This window comes from Mastomys coucha, unplaced genomic scaffold (genome assembly GCF_008632895.1).
Source record: "Mastomys coucha isolate ucsf_1 unplaced genomic scaffold, UCSF_Mcou_1 pScaffold14, whole genome shotgun sequence".
Lineage (NCBI taxonomy): Eukaryota > Metazoa > Chordata > Mammalia > Rodentia > Muridae > Mastomys > Mastomys coucha.
Window position 1 is genome coordinate 106212177 of NW_022196896.1, and position 26497 is coordinate 106238673.

Below are 26497 nucleotides of genomic sequence, written 5' to 3' on the forward strand. Positions count from 1 at the left end.
ATACAGTAGAGGGATCTATCTATCAACCTATTTATAATCTATCTATCTATCTATCTATCTAGCAATCATCTACCTACCTACCTATAATCTCTTTATCTATCTATCTATCTATCTATCTATCTATCTATCTATCTATCTATCTATCTATTCTTATCTATGTATCACCTAGGTATCATCTATTTATTTATCTACTATCTATCCATCTATGTATGTATGCATGCATATATGTATCTATTATCTATCTATCATCTATCTGTCTGTCTGTCTGTCTGTCTGTCTTTTATTTTGAGACACCTCCAAACTGTTTTCACCCATGGCTTTATTAATTTACATTCTCACCAAGAGTGCACAAGGACTCTCATTTCTCCACACATCTTGCCATCATCACCCATTTCAGACTTCATATAAAAATCAACATTTTAATATAAACATCTGCAACTCCATGTTTGCTGGGATTTTATTCCAAAGATATGAAAAGGTGCAGGAAATCTGCTTTTTGTAAGTAGTAGAGAGAAATGTTGGGGAGTGAAAACAAAACACATATACCCAGGATCTCATCTATGGATGTTCAAAAGCTGAGCTCAAGGAAGTAGACCAGAAATGTAGTTTTGACTGGGGACTGGGGAGATGAAAGAAATGAAGCATTTTTCTCCCAGGAATAGACTCTCATTGAGGAGATGAACGTGTTATGATGCCAAGTATGTAGCATGGAAACTGTAGTTAATAGTAATGCTTTATCGACCAAATTGTAAGGAACACATGTGGATAGCTTGGGACTATGTTGTACATATGAGGAAAATTTCAGGTGACTTGGAAAATTAAGACTGCAACTCCTGAAGAGTAAAATGCAAAGGAATTAAAGTTAAGGTATCAAATTATGTGTGACAAAAGAGAAAAGTTCAGACAAGCATTTGAATACACTGGTTATAGGTTAACACATGCTAATTGTAGCATCTGTGTCCATTAACATATTACTGCTATGGGGCTTATGCAGGTAATATGAAATATCCCTACTTACCTGAGGCATGTAATTCTCGAATTGATTCTGAAGGTGTCAAAGGATCTACATATGGAATAAATAGAGAGTAATTTCAGATACATCTATACTCAGATACATATATACATATATTAATTAGTTTAATTTATAGGAGAAATTTAAAACATATTTCAATTTATTTGTTATTATATCACCATTTTCCAAGAAAACTTAGGTTGTGTGTCCCTCAATTTCATGAGCAGAATTACTATATATATAAAGATTTTTACTGCACTGTTGGCCGAGAATGACTAATTAGAATTAAGACGACCAAATAAAGATTTGATCCCAACCCTGAATATCTTAGCTAACTTATCTAGCCAAGAATAACTTGGCATTCAGTTGGGGAAAAAAAAAAGAAATTCTCCTCCTCTTCTCCTTCCCTTCTTCTTCTTTCTCTCCCCCTCCCCTTATTATTTATTCATTGCTAGGGATCAAAACTTAAGCTTCATACATTCTAGGCAAGGAATCTACTACTGATCTATACTTTTAAGGACAAATAAAATAACATCCCAAACAAACAACACCCAAAGCCCCAAAATGTTTTTGTTTGACTTAAAATTTCTACTTTTTCCCTCTACTATGGAATGTGCAAGGTACACTGGAAAAAGGATGTGGTCATCCATGTAGATTATATTTAAAATGGAGATATTAGCGTCTTTCTGGGTCTGCTGCAGTAACTTTTCTTCTGTAGTGTCAATGGAAGCTGCCACAAGAGACTCTCTTCCTACTAGCTTTGGATTTCTTGACCTTCAACATGGCAGTGTTAACAGTCTATTCATAGCTCGGGAGCAAGGAACTTCAAGTTCCTGAGTCAATTTCAGTATTTTCTTTGTACTGGATGCTCAGTTAATTTCTGATGTTTACATTCACTCATGATTTTTTTCCCCATAGGCACACATACTCTCACAAGCACACACGCACGTTTCCAAATTTACAAAATGATCATTCTGTTGCAGTATTTAAATGTGGTGATGAATATCAAATTTAGTAAATGAAACGTGCTCTGTTCTCATCTCTGTACCCAGTCTTGTACCCTTTCTGGCCTAGGAGTGTCAAGATTTTATAAGGCAGCTTTTCCTCCTTCCTCCCTTCCTTCTTTCCTTGTTTTCTTCCTTCTTTTTCCTTTCTTTCTTTCTTTCTTTCTTTCTTTCTTTCTTTCTTTCTTTCTTTCTTTCTTTCTTTCCTTCCTTCCTTCCTTCTTTCCTTCCTTCCTACCTATCTACCAGTTTTTCTTGAGTGACTCATTTAGAAGAACTTCATTCTGACACAGTTATGCATGCTAATTAACAGTGTCCACTGGAATAATGCTCCTGACTTTGTCCTCCCCATCTTTAGGCATCAAAATCAATGGAAATCTGTCTTTCAGAGCTAGTAGGATTCTAGGTTATAATTCCTTGGTTTATAGAAACAAGGTTGAAAGTTCTGGATTTCTCTCAGATGAAAAAGGGAAGAGAAATACAGAGTTGCAGTCATAACACATGGAGCAAATCCTCTTGTAATTTTACCGGATGATTAGGCTTAGATAGCCGCATTGCGTCTTCAAACAGAATGGTTAAGGAAACTGGAGAACAGAGTCAGAACAAGTGCCAGCCTTGTAGGGACCCTGGATGGTGTGCGGACTTCTTACCTGGAATGTTTGCAGATCTTATGGGGAGACACAGAGGGATAAAATGTTCATGTTGACAAACTTCCTGAAGGAAATCAAACTTATACTGGCATAAAGTCTGAAATAGAAGCAAACAGCATGGCTATTGTTTGTACATCATGGAGTTTCATAAAAACAAGAAAAAAAACCCAAAAAACAAGAAAGGTATGTGCTTCAATTGGACTGAGACAAAGAAGAAATAGTTAATTTTGTATGACCACCCAGTAGTTCCTAGGTGTAGGGGAGTCTGCTTGCTCAGAAGTGCTGCTTGTGGTCACACTCCTTATCTTTGCACACAGGTCAAGACAACCTATAGGAAGAGAGCAACTATAACCCACATTCCCTTCCTATGAGAGAAAACCCTGAGCTGTGCTTTTAGCTTATGTTATATGTGTTTATTGTATATTTAGTTCTGTTGCATTATGTGAATAGAGCCCTCTTAAGACTCCAACTCAAATCACAGAACAGACTGTGATCATAAACAGGTGAGGTTCAGCACCAAGGCAGACAATGGTACATATTGTCTGAAGTGGCATCAACTCCACAGGTCACTGGTTCTTAGTATCTGTCATTTAGTTTCTTTCTCCCCGTCTTTCCCAAAAGATGTGTCTTTTCCATAACATCTGTGTTTGGACAGGGATAGCAGTTTAGACTTGATCTATGATAAACGTAATTTATATAGGAATGATTAGCTGTCATAACAGTTTTATATTCATTCTCATGTTGAGAGACAAGCGAATTAGCTTGTCACTACTATATACACTAATATTAGTTCACAAAATATAAAAATATACTTTTACCTCAGATTAGAATTCTATTTTTGGCAACAACATTCAATAATGTAGAAAACTGCCATTTCAAACAAGAACAGTATTTGATGTGCTCTTTTGTATGTCAGCAAGTGTATAATTAAATTATACACATATATTAATTATTCTTCACTGAGAATATGCCAATTGATCTTCAGAAAATATACAGGTCTAATGCAATTATATTTAAATGGAGATTATTCACAGTTCATGCATCATAGGAGCACAACTGGATAGTCTTTAAAGAAATATTTAAAGGACTTTATACAGCTAAGGTTATTTCTACAATAGAGTTTACAGGTATGAGTACGTGTGTGAAAAAAATGAGAAAGATCTCAAATAACAGCTTAATGTACATCTTAAGGTCTCATAAAAAGAGGAGGTGTAAACCTCAAAGGAAAGAGTTGTTATCAAAAATAATGAAGGTTGAGGGAAGAAATTAATGAAATAGAAACTAAAAGAAATACATAAAAAATCAACTAAAGAGTTGGTTCTTTGGAAAGATAAAATGATTGACATACCTTATTCAAACTGACTAAAGAAAGAAGATCCAAATTAATAAATTAGAGATAAAAAGAGTATTGTAATAAACTATAATGAAGTCCAGAAGACTGTTAGGGAATATTTAAAACTAACCCTGGGACATCTAGAATCAATGAATGTTATTAATGATATGTTATCTAATAAAATTAAATTATGAGAATATAAACAACTCCATATCAATGAGACTAAAATAATTATAAAATGTCTGTCAACAAAGAAAAGTTCCAAACCAGATGGTAGAGACCTTATTTTATGACTCACGAAGTGGAGGCTAGGTCTGTATTTCAGCAGATACACACAGAGATTACCTTAGTTATCATGTTGGCTTGGGCCAACCGTTCCTTCCATCCGCAGTCCTTACCTTGAACTCACCAGAAGAGAACATGCTGATGTAATTGTTCACCATCTTAAACACGAATCCCCGGTCCATAAATGTAAAGCAGCGCTAAGAAGATATAATTCCCAAATCAAATCTTTTTACTTGTGGGACTTTAGGAAAGACGATTATATACTGAATCAGAGTAATATTCAACTAAGTGTGCTATGTAAGTGTTTAAAAAAAATCTCTAAAGCACGAGATGAAATACCCATCTGATTATAGCAAATAATTCAAATGTTACAGATAGGATTAATGCTTGAGGTTCCAAACCTGTACCCAATGACTGTTTAAAATATTGCTTGGAATTTTTGTAATGAGTTATTTTAGGCTTTCCCTTTTATATACAAAGTTGACTGTTTTTTAATTACTTGGTGACATCTGATTACTGTTTTTAGTGCATTGATCCCAGAGTAGCTTGGGTGGAGAGCATCTGTACCTCTGGGTAGGATGAAAAAGGGTACAATAGGCCAGTACTCTCTTCATTCTTATTGACTTCTTTCCCCAGCAGACTGTTTTCTATTTCATCCAGGGAAGCATGCATTTGAAGAACAAAGAGAAGAGACCCTGCTGTTTCTATCAGGGAGCAGTTAGTTCCCTTTATTTTTCTCTACTACTTTTAACAATCCTCCCCTAAAGCTTTCGTTTTCTTTTGTGTCAATAAATACCATTAAATTTAAAGTATGTGTATATGATGATCATTTATGATACTATCTTTCCATTCATAAACTTGTGTGTGTGTGTGTGTATGTGTGTGTGTGTGTGTGTGTGTGTGTGTGTGTGAACCTGAAGTCTATGTGATCTGTTGCTATTGCTGTTATTAGTAGATGTGCTCACTGTCTTTCTGTTCTTTTCGCCATTACCATTTATGTTGTCATCTTGGACAGTATCTTTTGCCTCCACATAAAATTTATACATAGACAGCAATGACCTCAAGAGAATGACATCACCACAATGTGACTCCTCTCAACATTTCCTCTTCCTGTTTGAAATTATTCAGAAGCACCGTGACTTGACAACACTTAGGTGCACATTTTTATCTAACCTTCATTTTTCTTTAATGAGCCTCTGGGTTCCAATGAATATTAAACATATTTCAAGAGAAAAGGTGTAAAAGTGGAAGTGTTCGTCTCACTGTCAAGTTCTGATACTTCATTATAAATAGAGATTAAGTTAATGACATTTAGGATACCTTGCAGCCACTGTCAAGGGGACTTGAACACAACAGTGCTCTCACATAGCTGTACCTTAAGGAATCTGGCAACGCTGTGGTTCGCCCTTTTGGTTTCCTCAAGGGCATCCTTGCATTTCCAAATCACATGGTCGCACAGGCCCATCACCAGGTTGTCTAGTTCACTTTGGTAAGACTCAGGGAATCTTTGAGCTCTGGGAAGCTAAGGAAAGAATGTCTTGCTTATAAAATGGTGTGTGAATTTCCAAACCAGGACAGCAAACTGAAAGACTTACCTTATTTTATAGAATAGCTAATCAAAGGAGTTCTTTGGAAAACTTCAAAGCAGTCATAAAACTTCCAAGCCTTTTAAGTTTCAAGGTCATAATTTTGTTTTTACTAAATGTTCTCTTCTAGCTTGGCTGGTAAATTTATACTTTTTTCATTAAAAACTTAATCTCAAATACTCAAATCACATAGACATGTGCAAAGTAAGATGAATAATATTATGCCCTCATATTAATTCCTTCCTTTTGCCTCCCAAGAAATAACTATTAAACTTTAAATAAAATATATTAATTTTAAGATGAATATTATTCTAAAACATTCTTTTAGTCATATAGCTCTATTTATTTTAATTTATAGTGAATTTTAAAATATAAATCTAGGAAAAAATATAAATCTAGGAGTGTTCATCCTTAAAAGAGACATCTTTTATAGCAAGGCCCATTTCTAGTGCAAGAAAAAATTATAAAAGAGAGTAAGGAAAGATTTTAAATCATGAAGGATTGGGAATAGTATCATGGAATGTTGCCATCTAGATATGACATTGTTATGGCTATTGTAATCAAACAGTGGCTACAGAAACCTATACAGGATGCTTTCAATCATGGGCAGAGGGAGTGCCCACAAGACCCTACTTAAGTCCCTAAGGTTCTAATGACTGCTAGTGGATGCTGGAGGAGTGATATGTAATTTTGTCTAATTGTGTGGCCTATGGGGAACTAGATGGGAAGAAAAAAGGGGTTCAGAAGGAACAGAAGGGGGAAAACAAAGGGAATTGGGGAGGAGTGAATATGACTATAATATGTTGTATATATGTATGACATTAACAAAATGGAAAGAAATATGGTGATAATGAATATCCCGGGGATGATTCAGTTGGTAACTTCTTTGCTTTGGAAGCAGGAGTAACTGTAATGGCTGGGTATGCTGGCTTGCATCTTCAACAATATCACAGGGAGTAGGAACAGAGACAGGTGGATTCTTGGAGCTCATTGGATAGAGAGTATAGCCAATCATTGAGCTTTAGGTTCATTGATAGACTGCCTCAAGAAAAATAAGATGAAGAGTGATTGGTGTCAATCTCTGGCCTTCACAAGTACTCACCAAACACATGCTTTCTTATACACACACTCACACACACACTTACACATTATCACATATACATTGTATACTAATCAAAATAAGAATGTAAAAACTTATAACAAGAAAATAAATGGATGAAAATAGATCCTGGTCTGAAATAGTTTCTAACATGAGTTCTAGTCAGTCCTAAACTATGGTTCCAGAATTTACAAAAGACAAGAAATATCAAGATCCTTATGACACTAGATGTAAAAGGGCTTGGATGTGATATTGTATAACATACTTATTACAATTTTATATCATGTTTGGATGTCTTTATAAAGGGGAAAATTTTAGACAGCCGAGCTCTCTCTCTGGGTTCACATAGGGCTTTCTTATAAGGCCAATAAAATGCTTTCATCTCTACAAGTTGGCTTTAGTAATTATTGTCACTACAATTAGAGTTAGATTGAGTCACATAATTTTCAACTGCAAGCATGCAGCCTTTCATACTGTAGAAATAAAAAACACAAGGGTTGTTATCACAGGGTTTGTTCTAAATGGAGAGATTTAATAATGGAACATTGGAGCTGACTTTTATTTTTCTTTCTGCAACACTACTAAGCCTCATGATTATTCTTTGATGTGTTAAAAATTTATTGTTAAAATCATACAAATAGGTAAAAATATTCAATCTAATAAATCACATATGCCATTTTCTTCTTCTCATTCTTCTCTATTTATCTTGGGCAATAAATACAAATAATTTACCTAGTCAAAAAACAGTAGTCATTTTTATTTATTGATTTATTGATTGATTGATTGATTGATTTCCTTATTGCATTTGTGTCTGTGGGGAGTGTTGTGAATAGATAGGTATTATATGCTTGTGTGTGTGTGTGTGTGTGTGTGTGTGTAGGGGTGGAGGCCAGAGGTTAATCTCTGCTGTCTTCTTTAGGAGCTGTCCTTCTTATTTTGTGGGACAGACAGAATCTCTCTTTGAGACTTGATGGTTTCTATTTAAGCTATGTCCACTGGCCAATGAGCTCCAGGTAATTCACCTGTCTCTACTTTCCAGCATTGGAATTACAATTATACGCAACCCTACCTGGTTTTATGTGGGCACTAGGACTCATGGGCCCTTGGCTTGTGCAGAAAGCCCTTTACTGACTGACTGGGCCATTTCTGGTCTCAACAAGCACTTGTTGCATAAGAGAAACACATTTGTAGTTTCCTCTTTGGAGTTTGTTAATTTCTAAGACTTATTACATATAGCAGAGCTTATATTATCTCCTGGGAGACATGTGAATGGCATAGATTTTGATATTCTCTTTTATCCTCTCTCTTTAAGCCTTCTGTTGAAATTTTCCTTGTGGTCTACTTCTACTCTTAACCAGAAGGCATGTGACTAAACACACATGGAGTATTTCCAATTATTCCCTGGATAAATATCAGAAAAGCTTGAGGTGAAGGATGCATGGAAAGGTACTGTGGTAACTCCCAAACTGCATATCTGGAGCAGAGAGGAAGAAGAGCTGGGTTGTTAGACAGCCAAGGTTATGAGGGGTCGACTCAGGTCTGGGCATTTGGGAGCTTCCGTGGAAACCAGTGAGTGATGGGGAGGAAAAGAAGTTTAGTTAGCTCCGTGGACCTGCTATGTATGACTTGAGATCAGTGTTCAGAAGACCTTTAGCCGATCCCAGGAATATGAATGCTCCTAAGTCAGAAGACCAGGAGTCACACAGGGGTACTCTCTGTGAAGCCACATCACACAGCATTGAGGGACCAAATGACAGGCTCCTGACTCCCTCAGATTCCCCACACTTGCTCCTGAAATTCATGACTGAAATTCCTTAAGTATAGAAAGCCACTCACTCCATAATTAAAAGAGAGAGGAAAGAAAGTACTCACACTTGGGAGAATTTTACTATGATGCTTTTGTGTCAAAGGATGACAACTTTTTCTATGGAGAATAGTAAGAACAATGGAAGGTTCTGGGATTAGTGTGAGGGCTACCACTGAAGAAGGTAACAAAAAGGCAAGTTAGAATCCATAAAGATGGCACAGTGGGGCCATCTAGATGGTTTTGGTCTTAGTGTGTTCTGTGAACTATCTAGATGGGAAGATACATATCCATTACAACTGTAGCAGAATTTAGTCCAATCAGTTCTTGTACAGCTCAACAAAACCAGCCCCTATCTAGATGTCAAGTGTCATTTTTACTACCCAGCACTTCAGTGACAGAGCAGGGATTACAACACTGAGAAAATTTCTGATCCCAGCACAGTAAAATCCAGAAAATTCAGAGATACAAATTACTCTTATCTCCATGTTAGATCTTCCTCTTCCTTTGGGTCAGGAGGCTCTTTCTTATCTTTAGAAGCCAGAAAGCAGATGTATCCAAAACACACACACAGGGGCTGTGGTAAAGACATGCACGCTGCAGAGATGAGTGAACAGCAAAGCATTTCCTCATACCAAGGTCAGGATGACGGTTGACAAGTGCTGGGACCTGGCAGGAGCTTCTTCTGGTTGGTGACTTGATGCCCCTGTGTTTTGTCCTTAACCTTTACTGTTTATAGTGTTGTCTATCTCCCTGTAACAGTCAGCTCTTCTCTCACTAAAGAAGACACTGCAGAGCCCTGGTTTGGAAGGAATTAGACAAACTCCAGGGAAGCTCATGAAAGACCCAACCTGACAGCTTCCTGGGCCTAAACAAGAAGACTAGAGACTAGGTCATAATTGGCTATGAAAACTAGGTAGCATCTATAAGAGAAGCACAAAGGGCAATTAATATTGGCCACTGAGGCTGTTTGATGAAAGGGACAGAATATAAAAGGACATACTCTACAATTAATAGAGGAGAAGGTATTTTTTTTTGAACATGTAGGATTAAATGGTAGGTAGCTTTCTATAGGAATTGATGTTTTTTCAGATCTTAGAAATGAAGGTAAGTCACCTGAAGTCAAATTGTAATTGTCTTAGCCACTGTAGCAGAGAATAAAGGCTGGAGTAAAGACATATAAGAAAGTATACCTGCAGGAATTGCTATTATAACTGAGGCCATTATGCCCACTAGAACCTGAAAGGAAAGCACAGTAAATACTCCAGTGACTCCAAGCCACCAACAAAGTGCTGGTTCTACCATCACTGTGATCTTTCATGGTATCTTGTGTCTGGTGATAGCAGAAGCAGTCATAGGATAAGGTGTCACCCTAGTGACTGAGGCCATGTGATGTGCTTGGCTAAAGGGTTGTGACTAATGTTAAAGGTAGAGGGACATCCAAAGGAGCTCGACTCAGAGGGACCCATAGAGTTGAATAATGGTGTATGAAATATGCAGGAGCTGAACTATGGTGGTAACTGACATACACAAAGAAGTTAGGGCCAGACAACTGGAAAAATTAAGCGGTCTATCTCATTAAGTAGATAGACTCTCATTTCTGACCAGAGTTAACTTCCATATCCAGTATGAATACGAACTGAAGAGGAAGCTGCATTAGAGTAAAGCTTCCAAAAACTGTACTAAGTAACTTATATGCAGCAATGATTCTATTGATTTTTCTCCACAAGACCTTATGGACATTTACCAAAGCTATGTATGCTAGGGAGAGGAGTTCAGTCACACACTTGAAGCATCACTGGACAGAGGTAGCATTCCTACCTAGAAACCCAAATCACTATCATGTGTACCCTGTTAAGAGTGTGTACTTACAGAGACTGAGGATCCTTGACTAAAGTTCTGGTAACATTTAGATGGATGGATGGTGTGTGTGTGTGTGTGTGTGTGTGTGTGCGCATGTGTATGTGTATATGTGTGTGCATGTGCATGTTTGTGTCAAAGAACCATCTCAAAGTCATTTACCTGGTCCCAGGTATGAAGTTCATATAGAAGAAATGGATATTTGGATCAACACCAAGCATGGAACTCATTGTTTGGAGCTGTTCTTGTAAGGATGCCAGAGAGAACTCTGGCACTGTCTAACTTCTTCAATGTCGGCAATCCTTACAGTGGCCATCATATGCAATACTGTTCCGACTCTACCCCTGGGTGTGCCGTCGGGCAGGGGAGAGTCTTAGAGCTCCTCCCTAGATTTATCTAAATGGGAGGTATATGAGAATTCATGCTATTTATTCCCTTGGATGCTCATGGTTGGGCCCTCATTGCCTGACTGTGATTGTGAGTGATGATATGCAGCAGCCCTGGCTGCAGTGAAGACAGGTTATCAGAGATTCAGAGCACCCTGGAAGGTGGGCCTTGGTCACACTCTCTGAGAGGTCATCAAGCCCTTCCCCTGCTGTGAGCTAGGGTGAACAGACCTAGGTTGTAGAGGAAGGGTGTGGTGAGCTCAGGTAGGCATGCTTCTGAGGAGGCCAGCTGCTGTGGCAGGATCTGATGTTAATCCCATCAACCCTGGTTTCTGAGAGGCCTACAAGGGCTGTGGAGGAACCATTCATAGTTGTGTGCAGTGTGCCATGATAACTGTGGACTGCAGAAGCCCAGACATTTCTATAACTTGTGGAAAACATGTACAAAGCTGCCATATCCAAGACCCAATCAATCTCTCATGGCTAAACCACAGTATCCCAGGCTGATTCCATTCAATGATGGAGGGGGCTGAGGCTTGCCAGGAGGACCTGTGCAGAGTACAATGCCTCCAATGAGCATCCTTTGCTTCCAGATGACTCATTGGCCAGGCTGAAAGCTTCCTCAGTGCCAGGCTCATTTTAGCCAACCTCTCCTCTCTTTCTGTTTTCTCTCATGGGTATCAGACCTGTCTACCTTGTATTTCCTAGTCCCATTTGTCCTTTAGAGTTAAGTCTCCTCCATAGATCTTTGCATTTGTCATTTTTGTCTTCACATCTGCTTCTGACTGGGCCTTTATTAACACGATCATTTCTTGTACTTAAAAAGCAATTAACATAAATGGCTAAGGTTTTACACAGGTAATAAATGTGGAACTAATGAGAACACGTTCATTAGCATAATTGTTGGAGGATATTACATTGCTATATTACCTATGATCTTACCTGAATTTTGTTTGTGTCAATCAAGTGCTGTGCCATTGATTTTAGAATAATGGCAAAGAAGAACCAAGAATGCTACAGGGGAGAGGAGACAACAAAGGATTTATTAATCTATGGTAAAATAATGACAATTATGATCTTTACAATATTATAATATTGCTACTCATTTTTTTCAATCTTAAAGTAAATTAATAAGTTAAATGGACCAGGGAAGTTATGCATTTTCTGTTACCTTAAACTTTATCCAAGTTATAATTGTGATAATTCACGTCATATACTTCAATTTTTTTAATAATATTAAAATTATGGTAAAACATCAACAATTTACTTGGCATGACTTTCTGAGCACCTGGAAAATTTATTTTTTAGATACTCTGTTTCACTTAAGTTAATTAAACTAAAATGAAGCCTTTGTGGCGGGCTCACCACCAGGCTCTCTATTTTGTGCTGATTATCTTCCCAGCAATACTTCTACAATAAAGCATTTTAATTTCAAATCACTGAACTACACCTAAAAATTGCTCTTCTTAACCTAGTCTTCTGAGACTTCCTTTTAAATTCAACACACTATGTTTAGAGTCTCATTTATAGAGACTCATTAGCATGGAGTCACATCTCATCACCACATCACATATACAACAAGTATGAACCTGTTTGCTCTGCTACCAGAGGGCATTTGAACCACATCCAGTTTTTGGCTGGTGCGATGCTGTGGTAACCATTGCAGAACATCATCTTAAATTCTGAGAGACTGACTTAGGTGAAGGGGAGGAGGGTAATGCCCCTCGTGAAGAGACAGATACAGCTTAGTGAAAGGATTACTTCACTAAAGGAATCAACGTGTATGTGTGATACTGGAAGTGAAGCCTACACCATCAGGACCATTTAAAGAATCCAAGGCATACAGAAACCATCTCCATCACCTATCTAACCCAAAACTTCACTTTTAGTCATTCTGACAAACGTTTTACCATTTGTTTCTGAATTTAACAGACAGTCTCATGGTGGCCCACAGCATCCCAGGCTGCTTGTGGTTTCTCTGGCTTCATTTAAGCCCCTCCCATCCTTGTCAGCAATGGTTGTCCCAGACCCAGAGCTGTGCTACATCCTCACTGAATAGTAAACGCCTTTCCTGCACCTGCAGTGTTCTACTCTTATGTTCCAATGGGCAGCTCCTTGACCTCCTTCATGCTTTCTTCTCAAGTGCCCCGTTCTCCATCTTGTCACCTGCCTACCCTAATATAGGTACAAGTCTCACTTTTGGTTCTCAGCATGCTTAATCTCCTTAACTGCTCTGTGCTTTTTCTCATTCTATTTGCATATATATATATATATATATATATATACACACACACACACACATGCACACACACACACACATATATACACATAATGTTTTAATGTAAAAAATGTAAGCTCCCAGTATAGTATAAGCTCCCAAGGGCATGGAATATTAGTCATTGCTCTAGTGCATCCCAAGTGCCTAAGAGTCTGATTGCTTTAAGGTGGATGCCTGACATATAACAAATGAATAAATTACTATACTCAAAGGTTGCTTAAAACATAAATGTCTTGGTCTCTCAGAATTAGATTTTTGTGAACTTCTGCTGATGGCTTATGATGTGAAATTGCCTTTCTAGATATTTGCTAATCAGTTGGATCTAGTCGGATGAATTTGTCAAGTAACAATAGACAAGAATCCAAATTCAGGTTTCCTAAACATTGTTTTAGAGTTTTTATCCATGGTCTCTTCTTTTCTTTTTAAAAAGATTTATGTATTTATTTTATGTATATGAGTATACTGTTCTTATCTTCAGACACACCAGAAGAGGGCATCTGATCCCATTACAGATGGTTGTTAGCCACCATGTGGTTGCTGGGAATTGAATTCAGGACCTCTGGAAGAGCAGTCAGTGCTTTTAACCACTGAGCCATCTCTCCAGGCCCCATGGTCTTTTTTTCATGTCCCCACACATGTTCTATGCTGAGACCAAAAACTGGCTGTTACTCACTATTCTCTTGTCAATATGCTTGTGAATATACCATTACAATCCTTCCCTAAGTATTTTTTCCTACTGTAACTAGCTGCCCAAGCTTTGTGTTATACTTACTGTTTTTGAATGTTTTAGATATTGTTTAATAGTAATTCATTTTGCCTTTAGATCAAAGCATTTAACTTGGCTGCAAGCTACTCCTCACTGTTCTCTAGGTATACACCTTCCCCTGTGTTCAATAGTTCGATATAATTAAACTGTGATATGAAACCTATGTCAGAAACTAGAAGGAAAATAATGTGTTGAGATCAGTGACTCGTATCATCTTCTAGTGATACAGGAGTTCTGCATCCGTTGCTGGCAAACATATCCGCTATCATGAAGAGAATTACCTTTAGAACATGCTTGACTATTGTTGAATCATTGGATTTCAAAAGATCACTCAAATTTTTAGCCAGTTCCTCATGTATCGTTCTCTCTTTGTAGGATCTGGTCTTGAATACAAACTGAAGAGAACCCAAAAGGTGAAAGAGGTTAATTAGCCATAAAACATTTCAAAGATTATCCTACGAAATAGCTCACTTCTCATAATCAACTGCTTGTGTCTACTTTCATCATGGAGTCAATGGAGACTTGATGATTTAAGAGAGGACACACTTGCTCCTATTTAGGGTCTTGGCAGAAGTAGGGCCTTGCTCACCTAAGCTCTCCTTGGCTCTCTTTTTTTTGTAGAAATCAAGAGAAAGGACCAGAGAGCCACTGAGCAGGTTCAAGGAATCGTGGAGGGCTTGGACCCACCTACTTAGGATACTCTCCCCTTCTCTTTCCTTCCACTGGCAACAGGTGGCATGGTAGCAATTCTTCATCCTGAAAGGGTAGAGCACCCACTCAAATAGCCAAGTGAGGAAGCAGATGCTTTCCAGAGTGGGGGAAGATGAGTCTCCCATAAGCCCAGGTTCTATCATCCTGTGCTAGACACAGCTATGAAGAGGTTGATGCACATCAGCCATCAGTAAGATAACAAATGCTCTCTACTTTTTAGCCTTCCTCTCCAAGGATCATATTGGTCATACTTTTCTTTATTTCTTCATATACTTTGAGAACACACATGTATATCAACACACACATTTTGAAACGTAAAATGCTTCATACTGAATTATAGTAGTTTGTTTAGGAGTTGGGTTTGCCTCAAGAAAAGGTATGGCCTTCATGATAATCACAATGTAAAACAGACTACAATTGAAAGGGAAGGTAGGCAAGAAACTGGTACATTTACTTTAGGATCTCTAACCTTTCCTTGGGACTTTCAAGCCCATCAGCACCATTGTATGGCCTGAGGTTTGACGCTCTTCTCAAAGAGGAGACAAATAGCCAACAGACTTATAAAACAAGCTCCAACTAAGGTGATTAACTTCCCTTAAACGTTGTGCTTCATACGCAGACAAACTTACTACCAACTGTCTAACTCAATGGCAGTTATTTAGCCTGGAGGGTGACTCATTGCAACAACTGGCAATGGAATATTCTTACATTGTAAACCTGATTCTCAGCACTGACAGTGCTACAAACCCCAGTAAAGCATGGCATTTAATTAAATTGACTTAGATGCACATCTTTGAAAAGGACATGGTGTATCTGTGCAGTTTGACATTGTGAATGGAGTGAGTTAGCAGCACTTAGTACCACTGAACTTGAAATGGTGTTTCGGTTACTTGTGAATAAATATAAATTACAATGACTATCACACCACCCGAGGATATACATACAAGCATGTCTTGAAATCAGCACATCAGGTCTTTTTTTTTTTTTTCTTTTTGAACAATATTCCTAGGGGTGGGACTTAATATAAATCTGTATGTTAAGTGCCTCCCTCCATCTATGGTAAGAATGAATTCAGCCTCTGAGCTCAGGGTCAGACTGTTAACCATTTAACCCAGCAGGGGTCTGCTCACAGAACCACACAGCTGGATCCTCATCCGTCCGTCTTGTATCAGAGGAGACAACTGAGGTTCCTGATTTCTAGCTACTTCCTGAGATTTCCAGCCACTTCTTTTTGCAGCTCACTTGTCTGGACATGTCACTGCTTAGACGCTCATCTCTCATCCCTTAGTTTTGGGATTTTTCTGGAGTAGTTGTACTTACTAGAAAGTGTTTGTTTATTTGAAAATGAAGTCTAAAACATCCTTAGGAATTACCAAACTGGCATTTCATGTAAGAATGTTTCAGGAGTTGAACTACTTTAGAGCAAAAGAGATAAGCCACCCCTCTTCTGTATTGTGGACTGAGACAATCCTGCCAAAATATTTCATCTTTTCTTGGTTGGGAATGAAGCCCATTCCAAGATACATTTCCAAGAGGACCACAGAGTAAGAGTCTGAGCATCTGAGGTTCTCACAGGTGTCTGGCTTGGTGATGGCAGACGTAGCCACAGCAGCTGAAGTTTGTAATGTATCTCTAAACAACTCGATTTGAATGAGATATTGATACTACCCTTGAAATAGAGTTGCCAGAATAAAGTACAAGGTTTCAAGGAATCATTTTATTCTATATGGTCTCTTGGTGGATTGAAACAGAAAGGGTAAATATTAAGAAGAGATAAACTCTCTCCAGATAACTCCACTGGCAAATTACATGCGTGCATCAATCCACCAGCAAAATAAGTGATGCCCTTCTCTTAAACAGAGAACAAACTCTAGGGTATTTGTAGGTGGGATTGGCTTTTAGCGATTAAAGTTGAGGCCCTAGCAGGTAAAAACTCTATCACGGGGGAGTTGTTGTGAACTGACCTTTTCCAGCAATCAGGCTATTTTAATGAGGGACACAGACTCATAGTGTGGTACTTGGGGAAGACATCCAACATGTCTGGCAGAAAATACATAGATAGGAATCCTTGCAGGTGGAATCTCAGAGTGGTTCATTCCAGAATGAGATTTCTAGCTACTTCTTTTTGTAGCAACATTTCTACCATACCAGTTATTGTTAGAAAGAAGTTTCTAGCACAAAGGGCCCCAGTTCTTCTCCAGTTGCATTTCTAGACATTTAGAATGCACAAGCCTATGTTTATCACCATGTATGACTTGAATGTATTTCCTTTAGAAATCAACAACTCCAAAGACCTAGTCTGTGTGGACAAAATAGGACTGTGAATTTTATATGTCTTATAACGGAATTCAGGATGCTTGTCTTTGCCTCCGAATTGGGTTGCTTCTGTGCACTCAGTGGAAGGATGTTTAGAGCAGTGCTATCAGAGTACAAACATCATCCCAAGTTCACTGGCACCAATTCCCAGCCAACTGAAAATGAGAAGAGAATACTTCCAAGTGGACACTTGACAAGGGACACTGAGGAAACAGTGCACACCAATGAGATGGGCAAATGGTTCATGACAGAAGATAAAGGACTCAACATACCAGAAGCAGGTACAAATATACAGTAACTGGGAAAATGAAATAATGCCTGAGAAAAACAATAAAAAGAACTAAGAAAACATTGCAGAAGAAACAGAGCATTCAACAAACCCGCAGAAGCCTTCCTTAATTAGCCCTGAAATTTCATATAATGTCAACTTCAAAGGAGCACTATTCCAGTTTTCTCCTCTGTTCTTTCCACCATTCCCACATCAATACTCAGTTACACACGCACATAGCAGTTTTACATGTAAACAATACAGCTAGCCCATCAATTCAAAGAAATGAAATTCTGCTAAAGCGAACTTGTGTTCTGACTGTTGTGGGTGCCATCAACTGTCAGGGTGAGACCTCCCACTTAGTGCAGACAGGAAATGAGACAAGTCACACAGCACAGGGGATATGATCAGGGCCCTGATCGTGACTCCTTACCTTAATGTATGACTGGACAGAATGGTCTAGTTGCTCCTCATGACACTTGGCCACAATGTCAGCCAGAACCCTGAAAAAGCATGGATGTTCAGTGACCTGGCTGGCAGCACTTTATCTTCACATTAGAATGCTTAGAAACAGGGCTATTTCATGAATGGGTGAATGGACAAATGAATGAACCAGTCAATTCATCCTCTTCTCTTTCCTTTTTCACTCCCCAGTAGAGGGCACTTGATATATTCCTATCACCTGGGAGCCATTTCCAACCAGAAACATTCCAAGGACTAAGGTCTTAGTATGCACTATCTGGAGACATTTTGTCTGAGCTGATGTATTAAGTGTGGTCTCTGCACTCACTGACATTGTCTTCCTGGAAAAGGGATCATCTTAAAGTACCCAATTAGGCTCTGATTAATGATCACATTCCATTTAAAAGGGCTCATCTTCCAACCTGAGAGCAGAAGACCTATTTTTGGGGAAAAAGATTAGGTTAAGCTGGGTATCTCCCTCATTAGCTGGGCTAAAGTTTTGTGTAGCAGCGGTACATTGATACTTTTTCCTATAAACATGAGCAGTGGCTACATGGTTGGAGAGCTTTGGGCAAGCTCAGAAATTACAACAGACCTAGTAGATTCAATATTTAAAAAGTCTTGTCAACATCGACATACACACTCAGCTGAAAAGGACATTAGATGATGGCACAATTTGGGATTTTTAATCTGGGTCCAGAACTGGAGGTTTGTGGAACTGATAGTGATTTTTAATTTCTCAGAACTTCAGGAGGTTTTCATTAAAAACAAGGCTAAAAGCCTTCATTGTAAATATGTATGCGATCATGTGCGTGTGCGTGTGCATGTGTGTGTGTGTGTTTGTGCATGTGTGTGAATGTATGTATATACACATATATATATATACACACATATATACATCTGTATCTGTCTGTCTGTCTATCTATCTATCTATCTATCTATCTATTTATCTATCTGTCTATCTATCTATCTATGAATGAGTAGGGAAGATAGTCAACATTTGAATACTAGGTATGATTTTTTTCCATAATGCTATGGCCATTTTAAAAACAAATAAATATATGATTAAATTATTAATTTAAAACAGTATAAATGCAAAATTCTGAATTTATGACTAGACTCATGAGTGATGTTGAAAGAGTATGGAGTGACCAAATTTAACACAAAAGAAAGAAAACAATGAAATTATAAACTTCTGTGGAACTATAAAATGATACAACTATTCTGGTAAATATTCTAGCAGTTTCTAAAAAGAAAAAAATCCAACCCTCAGATAATGAGTTGTACAGCTGTGTATTACTATGGATTCATGTCAGAAGTAAAGTACTATGTTTATATAGAAGTAAAGGGCTATGTTGATATAGAATTATATATGAATATTTATAGTGACTTTATTCAGTATAGCCCCTGAATGGAAAAAAGTTCAGATGTCTTTCAACAAATGAATCCTTAAACATACTGTGGTACAATTCATGTGTGATACTACTCATCCATGAAAAGAAATGGCCTAGTCACAGAGACACAGCCTGAATCTTCTTTTGTGATGAGTGAAAAAGCCAATGCCAAGTGATTACACATTGTATAATTTTGTATATACACAGATAGGGCTCTGTGTGTGTGTGTGTGTGTGTGTGTGTGTGTGTGTGTGTGTGCGTGTGGATGTGTGTGTGTATGGATGTGTGTGTGTGGATGTGTGTATATGTGTATGTCTGTATGTGTGTGTATGTCTGTGTATGTCTGTGTGTGTGTATGTATGTGTATGTCTGTGTGTGTGTATATGTGTATGTCTGTGTGTGTGTATATGTGTATGTCTGTGTGTGTGTATGTGTGTGTGTGTATGTGTCTGTGCGTGTGTGTATGTGTGTGTATGTTGCGAATGGGGAGAGGACATTTATTCTCTCCATATTATCCCTTTCAATGGCTTATGAATCTATAGTTATCTCAAAATAAAATACTTAAAAACACAAAAGAAAAACATCTAGCACTCCACTAATGATAGTGACTAGAAAATAAGGATTAGAGTGTGAGAAATGCTTAAATCTGAAAAATATGTTCACATGAAACATACACAAACATGGCTATCTAGTTGGAATCATGTCATCAGGCTGTGAGACTAAAGGCTACCGGTTCTGTCTCCCCACCACCAGTGTTGCTATGGATACCTGGTGACAGTCGCAGTGATTTCATCTTCCTCATTCTGCACTAGAATTTTGAAGAGCTGGTTCAAGATGATAGGCAGGAAACTCATTATTGAGTGGATCTTGTCCACATTTAGCAAGTTCTGCAGTGAAATGGTGGGAGGAAACATACAGATAAACAGGAGGGGTAGTCCAGCACAGTCTGCAGGTGTTTTCAGAAGTGTGACATGATCACCTTACGCCCCCCACCCCGACTCCCCAATCTGCCCCTTTGCTTCCCTGCTTGTCCGTGGCAAAAGGTATGGGTCATGTTGAAGGGAGTCTCCGCTTAGTTAGCAATGGTAAATACATCCTAATTTTCAATTAGTTTTGTTTTGGATCAAAAGCTGATCTTTGCCTCTCTCTCTTCCTTTTCATATGAATGAAATCATGTAGAGACCATGAAGTAAAAATAATTTGCTCCCTAAACTGTAAGGCCTTTGAAAGGTCTGAATAGTAATCACAACTCAGCTTGCTATTCAGTGGGAAATAGGTTTTCTTTGCCTGTTTTTTTTTTTTCCTGGAAGCCATGGAATCTGCATGAATCTGCAATGAATCTGCATGGCATGTTACCTTACAGGCGCGGACAAAACTGGAGGTAGGTGACTGAGACATGTCTTTTTCTCTTTTTTGGCACTGACGGAAAAATGCATTTACGTGTGGGTCCTGCAAAGGCAAACGAAGTGTTAATCTGCCATGGCACCCAATCTCAGTGCCAGTGACAAGCATTTGTAGGCAGTGTCTCCTCATGAAATCAGACATTAGAACCTCTTTTTCCATAGACAGAGGTTCATCTAAAGGCCCCATCTGAACTACAGCACTCTGGATGAATATGGACACATTTCCTTTCACTATTCCCTCCTCTCTTTTGCCTAAATAGCCCTGGCAAGGGCATGGCATCCCATGGCTGGCTGGGTTCTCTCCTCCCTCCATTTCTCACCTCCCTCCTTTCTTCCTTCCCTCCCTCCCTTCCCTCCTCTACCTCCTTCTCTCCTTCCATCTCTGCCTGTCTCCTTCCTTTCTTCCCTCCCTCTCTCCTCCCTTCCCTCCTTTCCTTTCTGTCTGCTTCATTCTGTCCCTCCATCCTCTTCATCCCCCCTCCCTCCTTGTCTGTCTCCTTTCTTCTCTCCCTCCTTCCTTCCCTCCTTCTCCCCTCCCATCCATTTCTTCCTCCCTCCCCCTTTCATCCTTCTTTCCTTCCTTTCCCTCCCTCCCTCCTTCCCTCTCTGCCTGGCCTGCTTCTCATTTTTCTTTTTCTCCCATCCTCTTATTTTTCCTTCCCTTCCTGTCTCTCTCTCTTCCTTTCTTTCCAATATCCCTTATTTTTCCAGTCCAAGTTTGAAAGAACTTTATAAATCTCTCTTACATATTCTATGACACACAGGACATTATGTTGCTCACACACAGGTCAATGTGTTGTGGGAAACCTAGGGATGGCTCCAGGCTCCATGTGTCTGCATCAGCCTAGTATTATGACACAACCCAAACTATGACATAAACCCCCCCAAATCTTGTTTTTTATCTGTTGATATCTGCTTAGAATCTCTCCACGTTCTGAGCTGAGGTATGTGGTCAAGTAGTGAAAAATAATTTGAGGTTGAGAATATATTAGTCATGCACAGAGACTAATGGGTATCCAGGGTTCCTCTCACACTGCATTGGAGTGTCACATTGCTGTTTCCTAGGTGTAGTTCTTTCCTTAATTAGAGATGGTCATTTCCCTCTTAGATATGTTTACATGTATTTGTCCAGTTGGTTATTAGTTATTAAAAGCTGACTGTGTCAGGCCTCCTGGTAGGCCTTTTTGACAGAAGAAAAGCAGGGTGGATAAGATCACCTCTGCTGTGGGCTGTCTGTCATGGCAAGGTGACCAGTTTCCACATGCATCTGTTTTTTTCCCAACTCGAGAACTGCTTCACAATAAAAGCAAGATGCCATCTGGGCAGGTGACAGGATAGCTTAGTGTTGTCTGCAGGTTCAAAGAACCAGGAAGCCTTAGGACAAGTGACAGTTGTGCTGAGGTCTGAATGACCTTAGGGGTCATTTAAGGAGTACACTTTCATTCTCTTGCTTGGTAAGTTCAACCACCTGTCCATTTGACAACTCATGAAAAGACACATTTCCCCCTATAATGCAGGAGTCACCATCAGATTTTACATCATAATCTATGCCTCTATTGTAGGACATGGTACTCACCTGAGTGTTCACTGTTGATACAACAAATGTTGACACTTTGAAAAGTGGTTTGCCACCATCGACCCATTTAATGTCACTTCCACCATGCTGCAAGAAAGAGTTTGCCACCATCACTGACAAATTGAGATAAAGGAATCAAGCCATTTGGTTTATGTTAATTTGCTGTTCTGGGCCATTACTGCTACACTGCTCTAGAAATGAGAAAATGCGCAGACTCACTCGGAGGATTTTGGGGATGAGCATGATATACTTCCATGGAGTCAATTTTTTAATGGTTCATTTTTAGTGGCCATAAATAAAATAAGAGCTGTATTTATTGTAGGTTCACTTCATAAGTACAATGGGCATGCTATGATGTTAGTTTAAATAGCAGAGGAAAAAAGCCATTTTCATTGGTTGATTTTTAAAATACTTTTCTTGTAAATTATACACTGTTCAATACCTTTGCATTTGCAGGATCTTGAATGCTTAAATAATTAGGAGGCAGGGTCGTTGCTATTGGGATGTTATACTCCTGAGAAGCTATTTGATCATGTTTCGTCAGAGGAAGCCATGCATAGCCCACTGCAAAAAAACAGCAGGGAGAAAAACATTTGAACACAAACCTCTGCGCTAAGAACTACAAATATGCATCTGTCACTCGAAACATTAACCTGAATCAATAAATTGCATCTTTTCAAAATGATCTCCGAATCAAGTTCAACACATGTCCCCTTGACCTACTTCAGGTCACTTCTCGTAAGTACCTGATGTCTCCAGAGCCTCTTTCTTTTTGGCGTTGGCTTTGGCATTGATGTCACACGTGATGTGGTAAAAGGAGAACAGAAGATGGTGCTTCCCATGGAGTTGTGTTGGTAGCTCAATTTTCACCTGCAATGAAAGACATTGCATTTAGATTGAGATTAAAGTCATCTGCTTAACAACAGTACCTCAGAGCTCCCAGGGACTAAACCACCAACCAAAGAGTACACATGGTGGGACTGATGGCTCCAGCAGCATACGCATAGCAGAGGATGACCAAGTTGGTCATCAATGGGAGGAGAGGCCCTTGGTCCTGTGAAGGTTCTGTGCCCCAGTATAGGGGAATGCTGGGGCCAGTAAGCAGGAGGGGGTGGGGTGGTGAGCAGGGGGAGGGGGAAGCGAACAGGGGTTTGTTCTTGTTTTTTTTTTTTTGTTTTGGAGGGGAAACTGGGAAAGGAGATATCATATTACATGTAAGTAAAGAAAATATATAATAAAAAAAGAAAGCAAAACAAAACAAAAACAAAAACAAAAAACCAACAATACTTAAAGAAGACAACAGCCTTAAGTGAAGAGTAGCCTGCTCTTAGCTTTCTGTGAGCCCCTAAGTTGTTCTGAGAACAGTTAAGTCAAGCTATAACCAATGCCCATAGATTATTCATTAGATGTTGTGTGCATCTAGCTAGTTACTCTCATTGTATTTAAGAAAGGACTTAGGACTGTAGGTTACAAAGCGTGGGGCCTCCAGCGGTCACATTGGCATCACCTGTAACCATAAAATCTCAGGCCTATCCCAGACACGCCGAGTATCCCAATCTGAGTACTCAGGTTCAGTGAGTCTTCCAGACAATTTGGGTGTACGATACAGTTTAAGGATCCCTGGATTTAGATGATTTACAAGCTGGTATATTATTTGTACCAGTATACTAAAGTTGCTACAAAAGCCAAGATACATTTCAAAATTCATAACAGTAAGCAGAGCACTAGGAAACTTCTTCTTAACCAACTTCAAGATTACATAGCAATGCACTTAAGAATTCTGGCAAATAGTAATAAAAGCATCCCTTTCTTAGGGTTTCTACTGCTGTGATAAAACATCACAACCAAAAACACTCTGGGGAGGAATGGGTGCATTTAAGCTTATAGTTCTATAACACCATCCATTATCAAAGAAAGACAGGCAGGAACTCAAGGAAGGCATAAACCCGGAGGCAGGAACTGAAGCAGAAACCGTGGAGTAGTCTTGCTTACTGGCTTGCGCATACTGCCTTCTTGTAGTACCCAGAAGGTCCAGCCCAGAGGAGGCCCTGCCCATGGTGATCTGGTTCTCGCACACTATTTAACAACAACAGTAATACTAATAAAAGTACTACAGGCTATCCCACAGGCATCTGGTAGGGGCATTTTTTTCAGTTAAGGGTCTTTCTTCTAAAAGGACTCTAGCTTGTGTCGAGTTGACATAAAACTAGCCTTCACAATCCCTCACTTAAATGATCCTGCAGTTACATTTTATTTTAACAATGCACTGGATAATTTATACCCATTTTAAAGTTAATGGAATCATTTTTCCTGTAATCAAGAAAATAAAACCTTAGTATTAAATCTGCTGCAGAGACCACTAAGTGATTAATAATCTATATGTCATGTGGAAAGCTCACAGGTTTTATGAGATTCCAGGAAATATAAGAAAATAAAAAAGATCAAAAGCCAGATTTAACAGCATCGAGATACTGAGAACACTAATTTATGAAATTCTTACATCTACTGAAAATGCATCTTTCACAAGTGTTTTGTCAAAAGGTTAATCAATACGGTAGCTATTCTGTAATTTGATAATAACTCTTTCCCTTAGCTTCTTTTTAACCTCCTGACCTGGATTGATGGAGGAAAAATAAGAGCATTAAGTACAGATGGAGGTAGAAGGTGAGGTCAGGGAATTCTGTTAATTAGTTTGAAAATGACAAATGGGTAACATGGGGTGGTAGTCAGAAGTTGACTCTGTGTTCTAAAATCCAGAACCCATTAATATGTGTTTTATGTCAACTTGACACAAGCTAGAGTCCTTTTAGAAGAAAGACCCTTAACTGAAAAAATGCCCCTACCGATTTGCCTGTGGGATAGCCTGTAGTAATATTATTATTATTACTGTTGTTGTTAAATAATGTGTGAGAACCAGATCACCATATAGCAAAGGGGACTTCAAAGATGTGACTAAGGTGGGGACCATGGGATTATACCAGATATTGCAAGCAGGTACAAAGTGGTCACAGGGAGTCTTCTCTATGTTTGTTTGTCTGTCAGTCGGTTGGTCGATTGGTCAGTTGGTCTGTCTTTCCCTACTTTGCTCCCTCCCTCCCTCCCTCCCTCCCTCCCTCCCTTCCTTCCTCCCTACATCTCTCTCTCTCTTTCTTTCTTTTTTTCTTTCTTTTACTTCCTTTTCATAAAGGATCCCATGTACCTCATGCTGGCCTCAAAGTCTGTAGATGGCAAAGACTTATCTTAAATTTATGATCTTCCTACCTCTATACCCAAGGGATGTGATCACTACACCCAGTTGTATTTGGTGTTAGGAGCAGGACTTAGGGCTTAATGTAAGCGAGGGGAGTACTCTATCAACATTTCCTGTTCCAGCATGGTTCTTATGAAGGTAGGTAGGAGCAGAGTTACAAAGCAAGGTGCAAGGTGATGTTTAGAGGCTGCAAAAGTAAGGAAACACATCTTCCTCTAGAAATTTCAGGAGACATACTGCCTCAGCGATACCATTATTTCAGTCATGTGACAGCCAGTTCACATCTCAGGCCACCAGAGCTGTAAACGGTGGGTATTGTTTTAAGCAACTAAGGGGTGCTATTTGTTACAGCACTGATCAAGGGAATTCACATAAAATGCTAGTTGGTTGAAGTAGCTCAGATCTTTGCCTTAAGGTTAGAAGCAGAGTTTAATCACAGAAACTTGTAGGCTTTTTATAACATAGCTAATATATGTGTATCAACTTACCACTAGCCCAGTGATATTTGTTATGAATTATAGGAAGTGGGGAAGCTTCTATCTGGAGTTATGTGACTTGGTTTGAATGTTGACTATTACTAGTAACATGACCCTGGTTTCTCTGAGCTACAGCATCCTCATCTATATACCAGGAGGTGATAACAGTACCTGATTCTCAAGGCTATGGAGGAGATCATGCATGCTTAGTGCATAATAAGAGTGTTAAGTTTTCCAGGACAAGTCATACTTCTAACCACAAAATGAAAGGACCAGGCCCACTGATGTTCATACAGGTGTGAACAATAGTGTTGATTCAAAACATCTAGTCCTCCTCCTACAACACGATATGCTGCCACCAACTGGTAATGCTCTCTAATAAAATCTTTATTAAAATCATGCAGAAAATAAATGAGAAAAATTAGTCTTCCTTGGGAAAAAATACAATAAAACCATCCTTTTTTGAAGATCAGTCCTGTATTCAATAGGGGAATTTGAAACATAAACCAGGATCATCATCAGCCAGAGTCACAGTAGTCACTGTCACTTAACAGTCTTGGGAAGTGACACAAGTGTCC

The 26497-nt window shown here is 38.9% G+C and overlaps 1 protein-coding gene across 11 annotated transcripts in view; it reads right to left on the reverse strand.

Moving 5' to 3' along the window:
- Dock10 (dedicator of cytokinesis 10) overlaps positions 1–26497 on the reverse strand; it is a 254449-nt gene that overhangs the window by 45950 nt on the left and 182002 nt on the right. For all 11 annotated transcript variants that reach the window (XM_031368152.1, XM_031368151.1, XM_031368153.1 and 8 more), the window contains exons 20-31: positions 22940–23063; positions 22636–22757; positions 22194–22280; positions 20571–20663; positions 19983–20101; positions 17792–17861; positions 14345–14458; positions 11962–12033; positions 5660–5806; positions 4398–4481; positions 2667–2763; positions 1019–1063 (exon numbers count right to left, since the gene is read on the reverse strand). In XM_031368152.1, the coding sequence (XP_031224012.1) occupies positions 1019–1063; positions 2667–2763; positions 4398–4481; positions 5660–5806; positions 11962–12033; positions 14345–14458; positions 17792–17861; positions 19983–20101; positions 20571–20663; positions 22194–22280; positions 22636–22757; positions 22940–23063 (1174 nt within the window). The remainder of the gene's footprint in view (positions 1–1018; positions 1064–2666; positions 2764–4397; positions 4482–5659; positions 5807–11961; positions 12034–14344; positions 14459–17791; positions 17862–19982; positions 20102–20570; positions 20664–22193; positions 22281–22635; positions 22758–22939; positions 23064–26497) is intronic.